The sequence below is a fragment of the Tupaia chinensis genome, unplaced genomic scaffold (genome assembly GCF_000334495.1).
Source record: "Tupaia chinensis unplaced genomic scaffold, TupChi_1.0 Scaffold000279_1, whole genome shotgun sequence".
Classification (NCBI taxonomy): Eukaryota; Metazoa; Chordata; class Mammalia; order Scandentia; family Tupaiidae; genus Tupaia; species Tupaia belangeri.
The window spans coordinates 382,660-400,100 of record NW_006159762.1 but is presented as its reverse complement, the minus strand read 5'-3'; the positions used below and the strand labels follow the sequence as shown (position 1 = coordinate 400,100).

Here is a 17,441-nt window from a genome sequence, read left to right as displayed (position 1 = left end):
AAGTTAAGAGGAAAGAAACAAAAAAGGATAGAGAGATATTTGGGGGATCAGTTTAGATAGGGTTTTTGAATTTAAAAAATCAAACTGGTAAAGTGTTATACTGTTTAGTATTCATGTGATAATTGGATGAAGAAGAAAATGAGAAATTTGGCTGATTAAATGTAATAATTCCAGCTCTATTAGTCTGATTCATAGTCTGAAGATGCTCAGATCTTTCCTGGACTTAACTCTTGTTTATTTCAGGTAAATAACTATGGTAGATTTTTATAATAAGAAGGCTGACTTTTATTTCATTCCCTTGATTTCAGGGGCCATGAATCCTTGCTATAGGAGAATGTCATAAATTAGATGCAGATTTAAAGTATGTACTACATCTCAGTGGACATCGCCCCAGCAATGTGAGGTGTTGTCAACTAGCTGTTGCTGTAACTGTCTTTGAAAAGCCATTCACTGTTTCATTTGGCCAACGGTTTCAGGACGATGGAGGACCTATGGTAAGAACAGTGAATTCTACGAGCCTGGACCCATTTCCATACTTCATTTGCTGTGAAATCAGTTCCTTGTTCAGAAGCAGTGCAGCACAGAATATTGTCACGGTGGATAAAGCATGTTATAACTCCATAGATGACATTTTTGGTAGCAGTGCTGAAGGCAAAGTTGGAAAATTCATATTCAGAGTGTCTATTGATGTAAGAACAAAGTACTCTCCCTTCCATGATGGAAGTGGTGCAAGATAATTGGTCTGCCACTAAGTAGCTGGCTGATCACCCCAAAGAATGGCGCCATATCAGGGGCTTAGTGTTAATCTTAGCTATTGGCAGAGTGGATACACAGTGGTGACTGTGGCCTTGGTGATGAAGCCAAGCATAATGCTTGTCCTGCTACTATGGATTTTTTCTCTTTTTTAAAATTATTTAATTTTATTTATTCATTCATTTATTTTAATTTGACCAGAGAGAGACAGAGAGAGAGAGAGAGAGAGAGAGAGAAAGTGAGAAAGCAAGCCATCAGGTCTGGGACTCAAACAATGGTCAGCCATGTGGGAGTGTCCAGCACCTTAACTATGCCACCTGCTGATCCCCCTGGATGTTTTTTTATGGGTCTATGGACAATGACAAGAAAGACTGGGAAAAGGGGGGTAACTGACATTCAAAGAATGGTGTAGCACTTGGAAAGGATGATCCATTCTGTTAATAGTAGTAATACACCTGTCTTCCTAGTTTTTAGATGAATATTAATATTTTAATTAATATTAACATAATGTTTTTGTTTTAAATTATAGTATATGACAGAGAACATATGAATCAGAAAAAAATAAATAGCACCCAGAGATTAAAAAAAATGTATTCTCTTCTGGGGAAAGGGTTACCAGGACGTGAACCACAGTCGAGTATGTGGGAGCCCAGCGACATAGCCATTACACTAACTGCTAGTCCCTAGAGTTGTTGAATAATTAGGGATAGAAAAACATTTCTTCACAAATTATTTCTTTAATCAAACTGTGCTTTCTGTCAGGTAAGCTGGGCCCCAGCATTTCTGGTGTTGTCCTTTATCTCCACTTTCTGTTTTCTCAGGGGCTGAAAAGGAAACATGTGGCAGAGGAATCAGACCTCCCTGGCAGACTTCATCCTTGAGGGCCTCTTTGATGACTCCCTCACCCACCTTTTTCTTTTCTCCTTGACCATGATGCTCTTCCTCATTGCAGTGAGTGGCAACAGCCTCACCATTCTCCTCATCTATGTTGATCCCCACCTTCATAGACCAATGTACTTCCTGCTCAGCCATCTTTCCCTCATGGATCTGATATATGTCTCCACAACCATCCCCAAGATGGCTATCAACTACCTGTCTGGAAAGAAGTCCATCTCCTTTGTGGGTTGTGCCACCCAGCACTTCCTCTATTTGTCTGTGGGTGGTGCTGAATGTCTTCTCCTGGCTTTTATGTCCTATGACCGCTATGTTGCCATCTGTCGTCCACTGCATTATTCTGTGCTCATGAACAGAAAAGTGGGGCTGATGATGGCCGCCATGTCTTGGTCGGGAGCAACTGTGAACTCCCTAATTCACACAGCAATCTTGATGCACTTCCCTTTCTGTGGACTTCGGAAAATTCATCACTTTTATTGTGAGCTTCCAGCTGTTTTGAAGTTGGTGTGTGGTGATATCACTATTTATGAGAGCATCGTGTACATCAGCAGCATCATAAATCTCCTTCTCCCCATCCTCCTGGTTTCTACATCCTATGCCTTGATCCTGTACAATGTCATTCAGATGCGTTCAGCTGGGAGTAAGAGAAATGCCTTTGCCACTTGTAGCTCTCACCTCATGGTGGTTTCCCTCTGGTTCGGTGCCTGCATTTTCTCATATATGAGACCCAGGTCCCAGCACACTCCATTGCAAGACAAAGTTGGTTCTGTGTTCTACAGCATCATTACTCCCACACTGAATCCTCTGATTTATACTCTGAGAAATAAGGATGTAGCTACGGCTCTGAGGAGGGTAATGAAGAGAGATGTTAGCACCCACTGATTTTAGTTGCCTTTGGTATAGAGTGGAATGAGAAAAACTTCTCAAATTGATCTTGGTAAGCCTCCAATGTTTTCCATGGACTTAGATCCTTTATGTTCTTTGACTGCTGCTAGATGACATAGTTAACACATAATCCCACTTTTCTAACTAGTTATCAGGCATCCAAGCACCATGGAGTACATTTCTTTTTTTAAATTTTTAATTAATTAATTAATTTACATTCATTCACTGAGCATCCCCTGTTTCTCACCCGCTGCCATTTCCCCCCTCCTCCCACACTATCTCAGGTGTCTAGAGTAGTTTACCATACCTTTTTTCCTCCACATTTTATTGATTCACAAAATTTCTTAAATAATCTAATTACGCTCAATAGCAAGTTCAGTTGGTATATATACATATCTGGGAATACATGTCTGACTTTAGGCATGAAACTCTGAGTAGAACTAATATTCTCTAAGGTAGCACCTGGCTGATGCTATAGAGATTACTAAGGTCATTAAGTAGGTATTTTTAATATTTTTTTATTTCAAAAAAAGCAGTTTTAGCTTTAATAAATAAAAAAATGCTAAGTAACTTTACTTAAAACTTAAAGCCAGGAAACAGGTTAGGATTCTGTTCAAATATTATGTGCATGAACCTATAGGCAGCTCAAGACAGGACCAAAATTCTTAAAACTGAAAAACAAAGCCTAGAAGAAAATCAGCAATGTTTTAGTCAAAAGTCATAAAATTCTATTTCATCAGTTCAGTCAATCTTCCTGATTAAATTCTGGGATATAATATTCAATTCCAGACTTGTTCCCACAATTAAGTTGGCCATTTTCTTAGTTTTGAACTCTTATTCCTGTGTGTCTGGATTTAATTTTCCTGGTATAGCACTCCCTTCAAAACTTCTTGAAGATCTGGTCTGGTGGTGTTTTAGGTTTTGTTTATCTGAGAATGTTCTTGCCTTTTCTTCCCATATGAAGGATAATCTTGCCAGGTACAGTATTCTTGTTTGAACTTGCTTTTCCCTTAACACTTGGAATATATTTTCTCATTCTTTCCTCGTTCACATTTTTTCCAATGAGAGCTCTGCTGTTAGCCTGATGGGATATCCTTTATAGGTAACTTGCCATTTCTCTCTTGCCAATCTTAGTATCTTGTCTTTGTGGTTTTGGTCAATCTGGCTATAGTGTGTCTTGGAGAAGATCTTCTTGGGTTGATTCTATTGAGGGTCCTTTGTATTTCTTGGGACTGGATCTCCGAATGCCTCCACACTTTGGCCATCCACACTTTCAATCCCCATCCCAGTGGCCTGAAAAATACACCGGGCACAAGTGCATGTGTGACTCAAATCCTGGTGAGATGGAGAAATTGAGGAAAAGGATTGCAAGCATGACCAGGGATCACTGGAGAGTGCTTTCTCTCTTTCTTTCAGTGTCTCTCTGTCTCTCTGGTGAGCACACACACTCTCTGGAAAAATACAAACGATGGCAAGGCCAGTGATGTTCAGAAAACGATAGAAAGGTAAATGTTTAAGGGAGTTTTCTCTGCTATTTTCATTAAGAGAAACATATATAAAACATGCCACCAGAGAGTATTTATGGAATATAAAATTGGAATGTGTTGCTTAATATTGGAATCATGAAAGTAAAGAGTGGTTGAAACTGTTTTGAAAGAAAGGATGGATGACATGAAAGTTATACGCATAGACCTTAGATTTTCTTGAATTACAGTAGATTTTGGAAGGGAAGGAGTAATATATTTTGTATACTTACATAATAAAAATACATATTATTGATAGTTCTTATAATATGTATTGTATTTAACAAATATTTATGGAGTGCCTACTATGATCCAGGCACTAAATTAGATGTTTAGAATTTGTCCTTGTTATATTTAACATCTTAAACCATATACTTGTGTACTTTTTGGTTTACCTTAAACTCGCCATTTCAGTTTTAATTATTTCTCTAGCTGAAAATAACTTTCTGTTTCCTGACCATGTAATTTGGAATGAGAATGATCTGAGTTAGAGCTGGTTATTTGCTAACAATGGGATACCTAGTAAATTATTAATACCCTTTGTAAATCTCAGTAATCTCAAGTGTTTAATGGGGAAAATAAGATTATCTGAGATTCTATGTTAATAGTCCCCAAATGGGCTTGGCTCTGAAATACAGTTCTGGTTCGAGTTTTCCCTCATGGGATCAGGCTGAATCAATGCTCTGCTAAAACCCCTTCTTTACTCCAATTTTCTCTCCCATCTTCTCCAGTTCCTCTAACTCCCCTTCACGTGGAAGGTCTCTCTCAGTAAATCACCAGCATCCCCATCTCAGGCTCTCCTTTTAGGAAAGCCGAGCTAAAACAGTGGCTGGTACAGAGCTGCTCTGCACACTGGCGTTCAGCTGAGGGGCATATATGTGCTAAAATTCAGTCCAAACTCTGTGAGCTTAGCTATGCACAGGGGCAAAAGGTACCTCATTTGCTTAAAGCAATGATTTATCTAGACTACACCCAAGATTGAACCTGGATTCAAAATCCAGAAAGGAGTCAGAAGGTGGCACAGTGCTGGGACACTGGACTCCCACATGACCAACTGCAGTTTGAGTCTCAGACCTGGCATCTTGCTTTCTCACTTTGTCATTTGTCTCTCTCTTCCTCTGTGGTGGGTGCACATGTCCTGTAGCAAATTGAAACATGATAATAATCATGATAAATAAAATTAAAGAAGTAATTAAAAAAAGAAAAGAAAAGAAAAGAAAACCCGGGAGGGAGCTCCAGCTTCAATGCCTATGCCCTCAATCACTGAGTAGTACTGCCTTCTTCTATTAAATGAATGATAATGGGCCAGCCCCTTAGCCTAGTGATTGAGGGAGCTGGATCCCACATGACCAATCCCACAGTTGGAATCCTGGTTGCTTGTGACTTGAAAAACACACCTGGCACATGTATGTGTGAACCCAAGGTCTCGGCATGATGGAAAAATGGAGGAAAAGCTATTGCAATTGGTCCACGCACCATCTGGAGTTTATTTTCTTCCCCTTTGTCCTCTGCTGTCTGTCTGTCTGTCAAGTGCATGCTCCCTCTGGGAGTTAAAATAAATAAATTAATTAATGAGCAATATCTGCAAGATTAAGAGAGAGGGAAAAGTACTTTTTTACACAGGAAAAAATGTCTGTGTGCCCTCCCCACACTAAAGTGATCACAAATTTGGACAGAAGTATGTTTAAAAACTATTTACTTGTACCATCTGAAAGTAAGTTGGTGACCTAAACTTTATAATTATTTGTTTTTAAAAAATTCTTCCAGAGGGTGTATGCTCTCACTGGAGAGAGAAAGGGAGAGAGAGAGAGAGAAAGAGCGAGCTAGAGAGAGAGAAAAAAATACCCCTGGGGAGATAATCACGCCAGAATCCATTCTCCCCAATCTCTCCTTTTAGGACTTTGGGCACACATGCATCCGGCATGTTTCTTAAGCCGCAGAGTCCAGGACTTGAACTGCACACATAGCCATATGTGGTAGATGCAGCTACCCTAACCACCATGCCATGGACTGGCTCTATAATCCTCTTATTTCTTTTCTTTCTTTCTTTTCTTTCTTTCTTTTTTTTTTTAGATGGATAGATTTTTGCTATACAGTGCGTGTGATCTCAGGAAAGACAGAGAGAAACAGAAAGCAAGAAACCAACCCCCTGAGGGGATGGCCACACTACAATCCCTTCTCCTCCATTCTCCTCTTGGGATTTTGGGCACACACACATATGCCTGGGGTGAGTTTCAAGCTTCTGGGTCCAGGACTTGACTTGGTAGGAGTAGGTCAACATAACCATCACTCCATCTGCTGATACAAAATTCTTTATACTTTTTAAAAACAAGGATATTCTCCTACATTATCACAATATGACCATCAACATCAGAAAGTTAACACTGATACATTTGGGCCACCTAATCCTCAGGCACCATGTGAGTTTCCCCACGGTGACAATAATGTTCTTTGTAGCAGAAGGATCCAGCCCAAGTGTGTTTAGTTGTTGCATCTCTTAGTCTCCTTCAGTCTGGATGCTGCTCAGTATGGGTTTGGCTCGCCTGACCTTCCCTTTGCTAAAGATTGCAGTCACAGGCTGGGAGTAGAATTTTCCAGGGTCTGATGTTTTTCACGATTTTGCTCAGGTTTGCCTCCTTGACAGGAATTGCACAGAGGTGACCCTGTGTCCTCACTGCATCGTTGCAGGTCTCCAGGACTGACTTACCCTATTCCCGATGATGTAGCCTCTGATGACTTGAGTCAGGGGGTGTGCTAGGTTTCTTCCCTGAGCATTCTTTCCCTTTATAAATAGTGGGTATTTTGGTAGTCGACTTTGAAACTGTGCAGTAATATTTATCAAATGTTCAGTTTATTCATTTACTTGGATATACCTGTATGTACTCATGTTTTCCTATTTCATTATAGTCTCTTAATTTCATTACTTATTATACTGTCCAAATGGTCTTTTATTTAGTTGGTAGAAGGCCCTCAGGCTGGCTTCTGTGTCCTTTTGATTTGTCCCATTGATTTCCTAAGGGGCATCTATATATCTATTTATCACCTACCCATCTGTCATCTATCTATATTGTCTATTTATCATGCATCTAGAAAAGCATGAATTTACAAAGACATTCCACTCTAGGCTGAATTTTTTTCTGAGTTTCTCCCTTTCTGAATCAGTGACTCCTTTCTCCAATAGAAAGAAACCAAGCTTGAGAAATCCTATTATTTGGTCAACCCCCCTTTACGTAGCCAACCCCGTCCACCCCTTTCCACTCACAGTTCTCTCCTCACCTCACCTGTTTTGCCGCACCATCTAGGCTCCAGTTGCTCTCATGAGGCCACCCGTCTGAGTGGACTCTTTCTCACCTTCTTGAGCTCTCACACCAAGGCCAGGCTACCCCTCAACCCCTCTGCCCTACCCGGTCTTGGACTCCTTACTTTGTGCTAATGTTGTGGCCAGTACCTTGCTGTGACACACCTAATGGCTTTGGAACTGGATTATTCAGGAAGGGAAAGGAAAGAGCAATAAAGGAAAAAGAAGAACCTTGTGCAGCTTCTACCAGCTAAAACTGGCAAATGCTTTTAGTTTTACTGCCCAATGGACCAATAAACCCTTCTTTATTCAGTGTTTATTGTGTTAGGATACTTGGGAGTTGACAATTGTATATGAAGAGTTATAAGAAAATGAGCTTCCTGTGTCCAGAAATGGCAGGGGAGATGAAATTAAAATGTTAAACTAGAGACCAGCAGGTAGTATAATGATTATGTTGCTAGACTCCCATGTAGTTGACTGTGGTTAGAGTCCCAGACCCAGCAACTTAAAACTCACATTGGGTGTGCATGCGTGTATGCCTGAAAGGAGAATGGAGAATGGATTGAGGTGTAGCCATCTTCCCTGGGGGGTGATTTCTTGTTTTCTGTCTCTCTCTCTCTGTGTGTGTCTGGTGAGCATACACACACCCTATAGCAAACATATCTCAAAAAATATTCAAAGTATAGTAACAACTGCTTTAGTTGAATGTTACAAAAATTGGAGTTCTGAAAAGTACCCCACACAACCAGTGACTGTGTGAATATTTAGTGGTTGGTTCTCACTGATTCAGTCCTCTAGATTCTCTTTTAATGTACACGAAGGCCTTAGATCATATTTTTACAAAGATGTGTTTATTGACTTTCTCAATATACTACTTATTATAGAAGACTGGAAATAAAACATAAGTGTTACTATGAGAATCATCACAATATTTCTCATTTTCACTACAAATTACTGATAAAATGGCTGAGGAACATTTATTCTGTAATAAGAGCTCAGGAAGACTTGATGGCGCTAACTGGGAGTGGATGGAGATAGTGCTATGGGAACCAGAGAGGCCGAGTCTACATGGCTGGCACTTAGTCACCATCTTTCTTACACAGCATATAAAACCCTACAGACACTGACAAAGCTCAATGAATGTGCAGACTCCCTAATCGTTCATCAGATGCAGTAGGTTAAGACCATCTTTACTTCTAGATTTTATTCACAAAGTGAAAACATCTCTGGTGTCCTGTGATACAGCTTCGCGGAAGAACGAACAAAATCCTTAGGGAAATCAGGCTCCACTTATGGTCGCATCTCTCAACTCCACCTTTAGAACAATTGGTTTTTCCGGTTGAATAAGTCCTTGCTTGTTTAATTTCAAGGGGATCTGCAACAGTTAGACAAGCATATTTAAAAGCAATGAATGAAGCATCACCGCCAACAGAAGTAAAGGAGAAAAGACACATTAAGTAAAATAATGCTTAACGAACATATACGTGCTTTTAGCATCATGTAACTCAAATTATTTATTCTTTTTTTTTCTTCTATTAATTAGTACAAGACACGTGTGTTCACCAGAGAGACACACACACACAGAAAAGGAAAGGAAGACAGCACCCCTCATGGGGCATGGTCCCATCACAATGTGTTCTCCATGGCTCAGTCCTTTTGGGATTTTGGCCATTCATGCACAGTGCCCAGAGTGTTTTTCAAACTGCTTGGCATGGGACTCCATCTGTGCAGGTGGCAATGTAGGATCCAGCTGCCTTAACCACCATATCACTGGCTAGTCCTTCTCATACTTTTTATTCTGTAAGTCGTGTCAAGATGGGATTATGAAAGCATTCATTCATCCACTCACTCAAGAAAATATTTTGTTGAGCACCTATTCTGTACCAGGCCTGAGACAAAATCATGTTGGCTAGTGTTCTGGTTTTTTTTGTGTTTTTTTTTTGTATTAAAAAATATGTTTTTTTATTGCCGAGGAATATGTGCCCTTGTGAGAGGAAGGGAGGGAGAGAGAAAGAGAAAGAGAGAGAGAGAGAGAGAGAGAGAACACAATCCCCAGAGGATATGGTCATGCCACAATCCCTTTCCTACATTTCTCCTTCCCTTCAGGAATTTGGGCACACATGCACACATGCCTGGCATATTTTTCTTTTTTTTGGCATATTTTTTAAACCACCACAGCTGAGATACAAACCACAGTCAGCCATGTGGGAGCTGGCTCCCAGTGTTAGCTCTTAACCATTGTGCTATGGGTCCAGCTGTGGCTTGTATTCTTGATTTAACTTTTAAATAAAAAAAAATTATTTTAAAAATTGAAACTAGGTGCCAAGTAGGTGTCATTGGAGCTTAAGGTGTTAGATCTTACATGGCAGGGTATTAGACTGCGAGACCCAGCAGCTTGAAAATCATGCTGAATGGGTGTACATGCATGCCCAGAAACCTAAGAGGAGACTGGAGGAGAAGGGACTGTGATGGACCATCCTCTCTGGAGGGTGGTTCTCAGTTTTTCTCTCACTGTCCAGTACGTGCATACCCTATAACAAAACAAGTAAACAAACGAAACTGAAATCAGATTCCTGGATATTATAGCAAGCCATTTTGAAAACTATATAATATAAGGTTATTTTTTTGTTTATATTTTAATTGTCTGAGTGCATGCGTGCTCACAAAGGAAGAGAGAGGTAGAAAGCATCCCCCAATTTGTGGTCATGCTGTAACACCTTCTCCTCCATTTCTCCATCCTGTTGCGATTTTGAGCCTAGCATGTTTTTCAAGTGACTGGGGCTAGGATTTAATCAGCAGTCAGTCATGTGGGATATGGCTTCCTTAACTACTAGGCCATGGGGTCGGCCAAGTTGGTTTTGTGTATATTGAAATTTATAATGTAACCCTGAGTAATTGTTACATATTTTAATTACGTAGGCAGTCCTTGACTTCTAGAATGCAGTCACATCTCCCAATAGAACCCATCCGATTTCTGATGGGAAGAGGCATGTAGGAGACATTATGCTTTTGCTTTATAACATATCTTAGAAGCTTCCAAGGGTGGTACTATTGAGGTTCTTCTGAGTTCTACAGTGTTTTAGCCTCATTCTCATCGAGTCACTCTTCTAGTGCTAATGAAGCCACCAATAAAGGTTAACCTTTTCATCTCAGTTGAGTGATAGATAAGAACATTGTTGTTGCAATTGAGAAATGCCAGCCTATAGATGACTGAGAACTTGCCAGAGAGTACCTGTCCTATCTCAGATAGGCCAGAGACCCACTTTGTCTCAGGGCTGAGCCCGTGTCTATACACACAAGATGGCTACATGGTTGCCCTAAAGTCGCACATAAAATAGAAGCTATGCAGAAAGCCTACAAGGGGAAGAGTTGCATATTAAATTCACTAATCCTAATTAAATTCTAATTAACTAGATTAATTAAATTCACAAATTCTAATTGAATTTAATCCTCATTAAATTCACAAATAAGCCTCATAGGGCTTTGCTTGATATGAATCAATGACAACTGTTCTTTAAATTCCTTAGAAGAGAGATTCCAAATCTTTCTATAAATTTCCCATTTTATTGTTTTAATATTCCAAATGGTATTTATATATTTTCCCTGCAGACAGACAGACAGACACATACACACCAAATGCCATTTGTTAAATTTAAAAATTTAGATAGTTTGACATTTGTATCTAAGAATTTCAAATAAACTTTAAATTTCTTTCTTAAACATTTACTGAATGCTTGCAATAAAGTAATCTTCAGTGCATCATTGGGAGTTGATAAAGGGAGTAAAATGAGGTGATGTAGTTAAGCGAGGAAGACATTCCTAGATAATTAGAAAGTGTAGAGAACCAAACTGGATGTTTTAGTGACAAATATTAAATTAGGTGCTGATAAAAGTCTTAGAGTAACCAATAACAGAGGTCAGGAGTGAATGGGTCATGGGCTAAATTGAGAAGTCTCCTTGGAGAGCTTGAGGATTGAACTAGGACTTGGAAATGAGTGAATGAGGAGAGAGAAAAAATTCATAGAGTTCTCACTGGGATGTAAAAGGAACCCAGTTTAGGCTCTGTACTGTAAGAATTCTTTATAGCTAGTAGAAATGCTGTTAATCAGTGATTCTCAACCTTGGCTGTTCAGGAGAACCAATTATTTTAGAATTCTGAGATGACCCAGGAATTAGGATTTTTTAAAAGCCCCCCTGTGATTCCAGCATACAGCCAATGGTTGAGACCTTCTGAGAACTTCTTTAACTTCTGGTGGAGGAGAGCACCATTTGGAAATCATGATGAAGTAATCACTGCACTTCCTGACTGTACACTACACGTCCCCATCTCCAGTTGACTTGAAAGTGCATTTAAAACATAGTTCAAGTTCAAAGAGACTGCACATAACCAAGTCTTGCTGATTTGCATTGATTCTAGAAGACCCTTATAGTTTGGTCTTTATAAAGCCACAGATTTAAAACATCAGAAATGAAGGACCCTTAAAGCTCATAGATGATTCCAAATAGATTGGTTGGCCCATAGAACAAATTACTGAGAGATGAACAAGCATATTATCTTTTACACATAGACCCCCTCAATTTAAAAAACAAAACAAAACAAAACCAAAAACAAAACCCAAAAAACAAACAACAAAACAAAACAAAAAACCATACATGCAAAAAGTTTACTCTCTGACCTGTGTTTCTTTACAAGGTTTGAAGGAGAAGTTCTGCATTACTCTGGTGAGAGCAAGTTTTATGTTCATGAGAGCAAACCTCATGCCAATGCAGTTTCGTGGCCCAGTTCCAAAGGGCATGTATATGTAAGGATTTACATTGTCCTTGTTCTTCTTACTGAATCTGTTTCCACAATAGAAGATGAAAACAAGTTAATAAAACAAACACCACAAGAGCAACATTGGTTCTCAGATTCACAAAGGCATGCTCAAGACACCTTCATGAAGGAATGTCTCCACCCTCTAGAAAGCAGCTGACTCTTCCAAAATGGAGAGTTACCAACTACTGAGCACACAAGGGAACTGGCAGAGCACTGCAGCCATGGATAGGCCAAGAGGATATGTGCTCTCCTCTTTCCTCAGTGAGGCTACTTAAACCATCAAGGATGAGGATGTCAGAGGTCCTCAGCCTGCACCTTTACTATTACACTAAAGGAAGTGGGGACCATGTCATGAAAAAAAAGGAATATGAAAACATTTCACATTTATACCAAATTCAGAGAGCTAGAGGGAATAGCACAGAATAACTGAAAGAAACGGCTAAGTAAATTATGGCATATACATACAATCATACAATCATAACATAGGATAATGTGTAGTTTATTATTAAATACAGTATGCAGCAGTTCAAAAGCAAACATAAGATGATATCATTCTAACTGCTAAAAATCTATATCTAGGGACCAGGGGATGGCATAATGGTTACATTGCTGGACTCCCACATAGTCAATCACAGTTCAAGTCCTGGACCTGGTGGCTTAAACTCATGCCAGGCACATTTGCATACATGCCCAAAATCCCGAGAGCAGAATAGAGAAGAGATTGCAGCATCACCATCCCCCTTGGGGGGGGCTGATTTCTCGCTTTCTGTCTCTCTGTCTCTCTGGCAAGCACATGCACCCTATAGCAAAAATCTCTCTCTCAAAAAAAAAACTATCTATATACACACAGAAAAATGTTTATAATTTATCACGTTACTAATGAGGCTTATCTTAAGGCACTGGGATTGTGGATGGCTATTGCTTTCTTCTTTCTAGTCTACAGTTTGTAATTTCTAGTCCACAATTTGGGTAATGATAACTTTTGCAATAAAAAACTTCTGGGACCAGCAGTTAGCGTAATGGCTATGTCGCTGGACTCCCACATGGTCGACCGCGGTTTGCGCCCTGGACCCGGTGGCTTAAACTTACTCCAGGCGTGTGTGCGTGCATGCCCAAGATCCCGAGAGAAGAATGGAGGAGAGAGATTGTGGTGTGGCCATCCCCCCTGGGGGGTGATTTCTCACTTTTTGTCTCTCTGTCTCTCTCTGTTTGGCGAGCACACGCACCCTATAGCAGAAACCTCTCAAAAAAAAAAAAAAACTTCTAAAAATAAAGACTTACAAACTAATGATTGTATAACCACATGTTTGTCATCTACACTGAGACACCTCAGAATGTGCTTGAATCAGCCTGATTCAGGGTAGATTTGCGTTCCCAGAGGTTTTGTACCTTTCTGGACGGAACTCCTCAGGTTCTGGCCAGTATTTTGGGTCTCGGTGAAGAGCAAAGCTTGGTATCATGACTATTACTCCTTTGGGAATGAATAACCCATTGATTTCGACATCTTTCTTACAGACTCTTTCAAGTCTGCCAGCCACTGGGTATAATCTGAGAACTTCATTTACTACCATGTCCAGATACTCCATCTGCATCAGGGCATCATAGGTAGGAGGTGCCTGGGAAGAAAGAAATGGATTTAGATAAATCGAGATTTGGAATGAACTTTGAGTCAGTATTACAACATTACTGAAATGTTGTTAGGAGTTTTAAAGAGTAACTCATACTGGTAAAGAACCTTAACATTTATAAGACTTTCTTTCTTTCTCCCTTTCTTTCGTTTTCTTTCTTTCTTTCTTTCTTTCTTTCTTTTTTTAATTAAGTTTTTGCCATAGGGCATGTGTGCTTGCCAGAGAGAGACAGTGAGAAGGAAACTGAGATATTATCCTCCTGGGGATGGCTATGCTACAATCATTTCTCCTTCACTCTCCTCTTGGGATTTTGAGTGTGCATGCACATGTGCCCCGCATAATCCTCAAACCACTGGGTCCAGGACTTGAACCATGGTTGGCCATGTGAGAGTTCAGTGACCTAACCACCATGCTACCTACTGGCCCCTGTAAGACATTTTAATAACTATCATGTTCTTTGACCTGCTCAGTGGCCCATTGAGATGTTTGAGTGGAGTCATTAGGAATATGGAAGACCTTTGGGTCAATTTCCTACCTGAATTCCTTAACATTATGATATAGTAGTTTTTTTCTTTCATGAGAACAAATATGACTAATAAACTATGACTATTACTCTCAAGCAAAATATGCCAAAGTCACTGTCTCCTTTTGAAAGAGAGGCCATACATCTATACCAAGGAAAGAGAATGTGTAAAAGAACAAATCTCTTAACCCACATAAGGCTTTTTATTTAAAAAATTCCATTTGGGAACTCTTGATTATATATGTAAAATGTAAAGGGAAAGACTATATAAAACTCTATGAATAATTTGAGGAAAAACTGGTCCCATTCTATCCCAACTATGCCAAAAGAAGGTTACTATTAGATGCTAACAGGGCACCCAATTTCAGTTTTGGTGAAAGTTAGAGAGAGGATGAAAACCCCACTCAGTCCCATTCTCGGTGGCTGGAACGGTGACCTAGTTGATATTTTAAGGCTTGAATGTAAACACTAAAGAAGGCCCCTTTGTGTTTACCTCACCACCAAATCAGCCATGCCATCTCCAGAGACCAGGTCTCTTCACACTGCAAAGAGGCCCTGTTTGAGAAGAGATTTGAAAACAGTGTAGGTGATGTGTACCTGTCACCTGGTGTTATGTTTGAGAGGCCATATTGGAGAGGTTAAGAATTTGGCTTGGAAACCTTCCTGATTCATATACTGGTTTATTCACCAGTAGCCTAAGATTGGATATGAGAGGTGTGTTGAACAGAGCTGAGTCAGCCTGCCTAGTCCAGGTAAGGACAGGCTTGATCACCAACAGCCAGACCACAGCACATCCAGCCAAAATCAGTGGAACTAATTATCCAGGCACTTGACCAGTGAAAACTTATGATTAGATGCCACTGAAGTTTTGTGTATTTTTTTAAAAGAATAATGTATTTAATTTTATTAATTATTTTAAAATTTGCTACAAGGCACACGTACTCACCAGAGAGAGACAGAGACAGAGAGAGAGGGGAAAAGTGAAAAGCAAGCTGCCAGATTCAGGACTCAAACTGCAGTCAGTTATGTAGAAGTCCAGCACTCTAACCACCATGCCACCTGTTGGACCCTCATGTATGGTTTTTATTTGGCATTAGATAAGGGATATACCAGGCCCAGCACTGTTTTACAAAGATTTCTATTTCTTTAAATAGCATTCATTACCAATGTTTCTCTGTCTCGCTCACTCTCTTTCTCTCTCTTTAGACTTTTTCTTAATAAAGCTGATTTAAATCAATGGTTACACATTTGCAAAAATTCTCCCAGGAAGTCCACTCACCTTATTAGGGAAAGTGGCATCAACCTCCTCCTGAAGTTTTTTCTGGACATCAGGATGAATGGCCAAAGTGTACATAATGAAGGAAAGAATACTGCTAGTGGTCTCATAGCCAGCAAAAATAAAGATAATTGATTGGGCCACAAGCTCCAGATCAGTCAGAGCTAAAAGGAGAAAAAAGGCATCTTAGGTAAAACAGGTCATTGTAAACATCAACTTTTAGATGAAGAGAAATCCAAATGAAGATCCCAAATTGCTAGGGGGATAGATGGAAAAGCAATTCAGAGTCATATTAGGTGTGGCTTTTATGCTAATATTACAGGGCTGAAACCAAGCAATTGAATTTGGATCCAGTTTTTCCCAAAGTCTGTAACATTCTTGGCCATCTGCTTCTAATTATGCCATCCTCATCTCCAACATGTTTAATTTCTGTCTATCATACTACATAGTGTTATCAGTATGCTACTTGGTTCATTGAAAATGTATTTCAGCTGTAAATAAAACATGATGTAGCAGTCTCCCCCAATAAGAATTTAAATTAGTCTAGCTAAAATATACCTTGAAAATTTTTGACAGAGTTTGCAATATTAAGATTTAATTGTAGAGAAAACACTTCCTCCACATGTTTGAAGGAACTTGAGGGAATTTAAGAGGACAATATTGGATTACAGATAAATTTTTGCCACTTGAAATGTGGTCTATGCTCCAGCAGCATCAGCAATATCTGGACGTTTATTAGAAATTCAAATCTTTAACCTTGACCTAGAACTACCAAATCAGAATCTGAACTTCTGGAAGAAGTGATGATTTGTGTGCACAACCTAGCTTGAGAAGCATAGATTACACCTAGGAAAGGCATCAGATGATAACAGAACTGGAGTAGAAGTTTTCATCTGGTGATCTCAGGATGTACAGAAACTACAAAGATAGACCAAGAGCTAGGAGAATAGTGACAAACACTGTATGTCCCTACTCAATATATACCGAACATCTGTACACTACGACAGAAATGAAAGACCTAAAAAGATAATGGTAGGGAAGATAAGTATGGATATCAGACATTATGGAGAGGAGCCTGGAGAGAGGCTTGGAGAGGAAGTGCTTGACAGACTTGTAATGAATGTAAAGAATGTAAAGTTCTCCAAAGAGAAAGGTATATATGGTAATATCCTTAATTTGAAGCTAACATAATGCATATTTTTGAAAAACTCAGTTATGTGCTATGGAGATGTACAATTAAATGTGAAGGAGGAACAAAGGAAAGGAATTTACAAAGTTTATTCAATCAGGACCTGAATGCCATCTTCCTTAGTTCATGCCCCTCTGTTGCTTTTCCTCATGCTTACCATCACAGCTCTTGTGATTATAAATTGGCCTCTCTTGATTTTTCTCTTGAGAGAAACTAAGTGTGCTCAGGCACTGGTCTGTTTCATCAGGACTGGATTAAGTCCTCTATATATGCAAAACAAAGATTCAGGCATGCTGCCTACCCAACCATGTAATTCTAAGTGAGAAGAATATGAAATGAGTGTGAGAAAGGTCTACAGAGTTCTGATTTCCCATTGATGATTTCTGTGATGCTCTTCTGGGCAAATTCACCTACTAATTCTTTCTCGTAATAAGCATGAACCCTGTCATACTAAAGCAAAACTGGACTAAAACTCAAAGGTTAGAGTTCTGCCGTCCAATATTGGAGCCATTAGCCACATGTGGCTATTTAAATTTAGGATTTTTGTTTCTTTGTTTTTTAGTTTTTTTTTTTTTCCCATAAAGCATGTGCAATCACCAGAGAAAGAGAGAAATCACTCTCCAGGGGGGGGAGGGGGGTGGGGGGGCCATAACACT

At 39.5% G+C, this 17,441-nt stretch overlaps 2 protein-coding genes across 2 annotated transcripts in view; one reads left to right on the top strand and one right to left on the bottom strand.

Annotated features, from left to right (window-relative positions):
• The first annotated feature begins 1,590 nt into the window (after positions 1-1,590).
• LOC102486716 (olfactory receptor 2AE1) lies at positions 1,591-2,567 on the top strand. The gene has a single exon (XM_006150198.2). The coding sequence runs from the start codon at positions 1,591-1,593 to the stop codon at positions 2,527-2,529; it is 939 nt and encodes a 312-aa protein (XP_006150260.1). The 3' UTR covers positions 2,530-2,567.
• A 5,618-nt stretch (positions 2,568-8,185) lies between these two features.
• The window catches only part of LOC102494214 (cytochrome P450 3A4), a 28,977-nt gene continuing 19,721 nt past the window's right edge, over positions 8,186-17,441 (bottom strand). The window contains exons 10-13 of the mRNA XM_006150142.3: positions 15,600-15,760; positions 13,559-13,785; positions 12,030-12,192; positions 8,186-8,728 (exon numbers count right to left, since the gene is read on the bottom strand). Of these exons, the coding sequence (XP_006150204.1) occupies positions 8,633-8,728; positions 12,030-12,192; positions 13,559-13,785; positions 15,600-15,760 (647 nt within the window). The 3' untranslated portion in view covers positions 8,186-8,632. The remainder of the gene's footprint in view (positions 8,729-12,029; positions 12,193-13,558; positions 13,786-15,599; positions 15,761-17,441) is intronic.

Bases quoted from the DNA above. Each gene is read 5' to 3' on its own strand.
- LOC102486716 (XM_006150198.2), top strand. From the start codon at position 1,591: ATGTGGCAGAGGAATCAGACCTCCCTGGCAGACTTCATCCTTGAGGGC.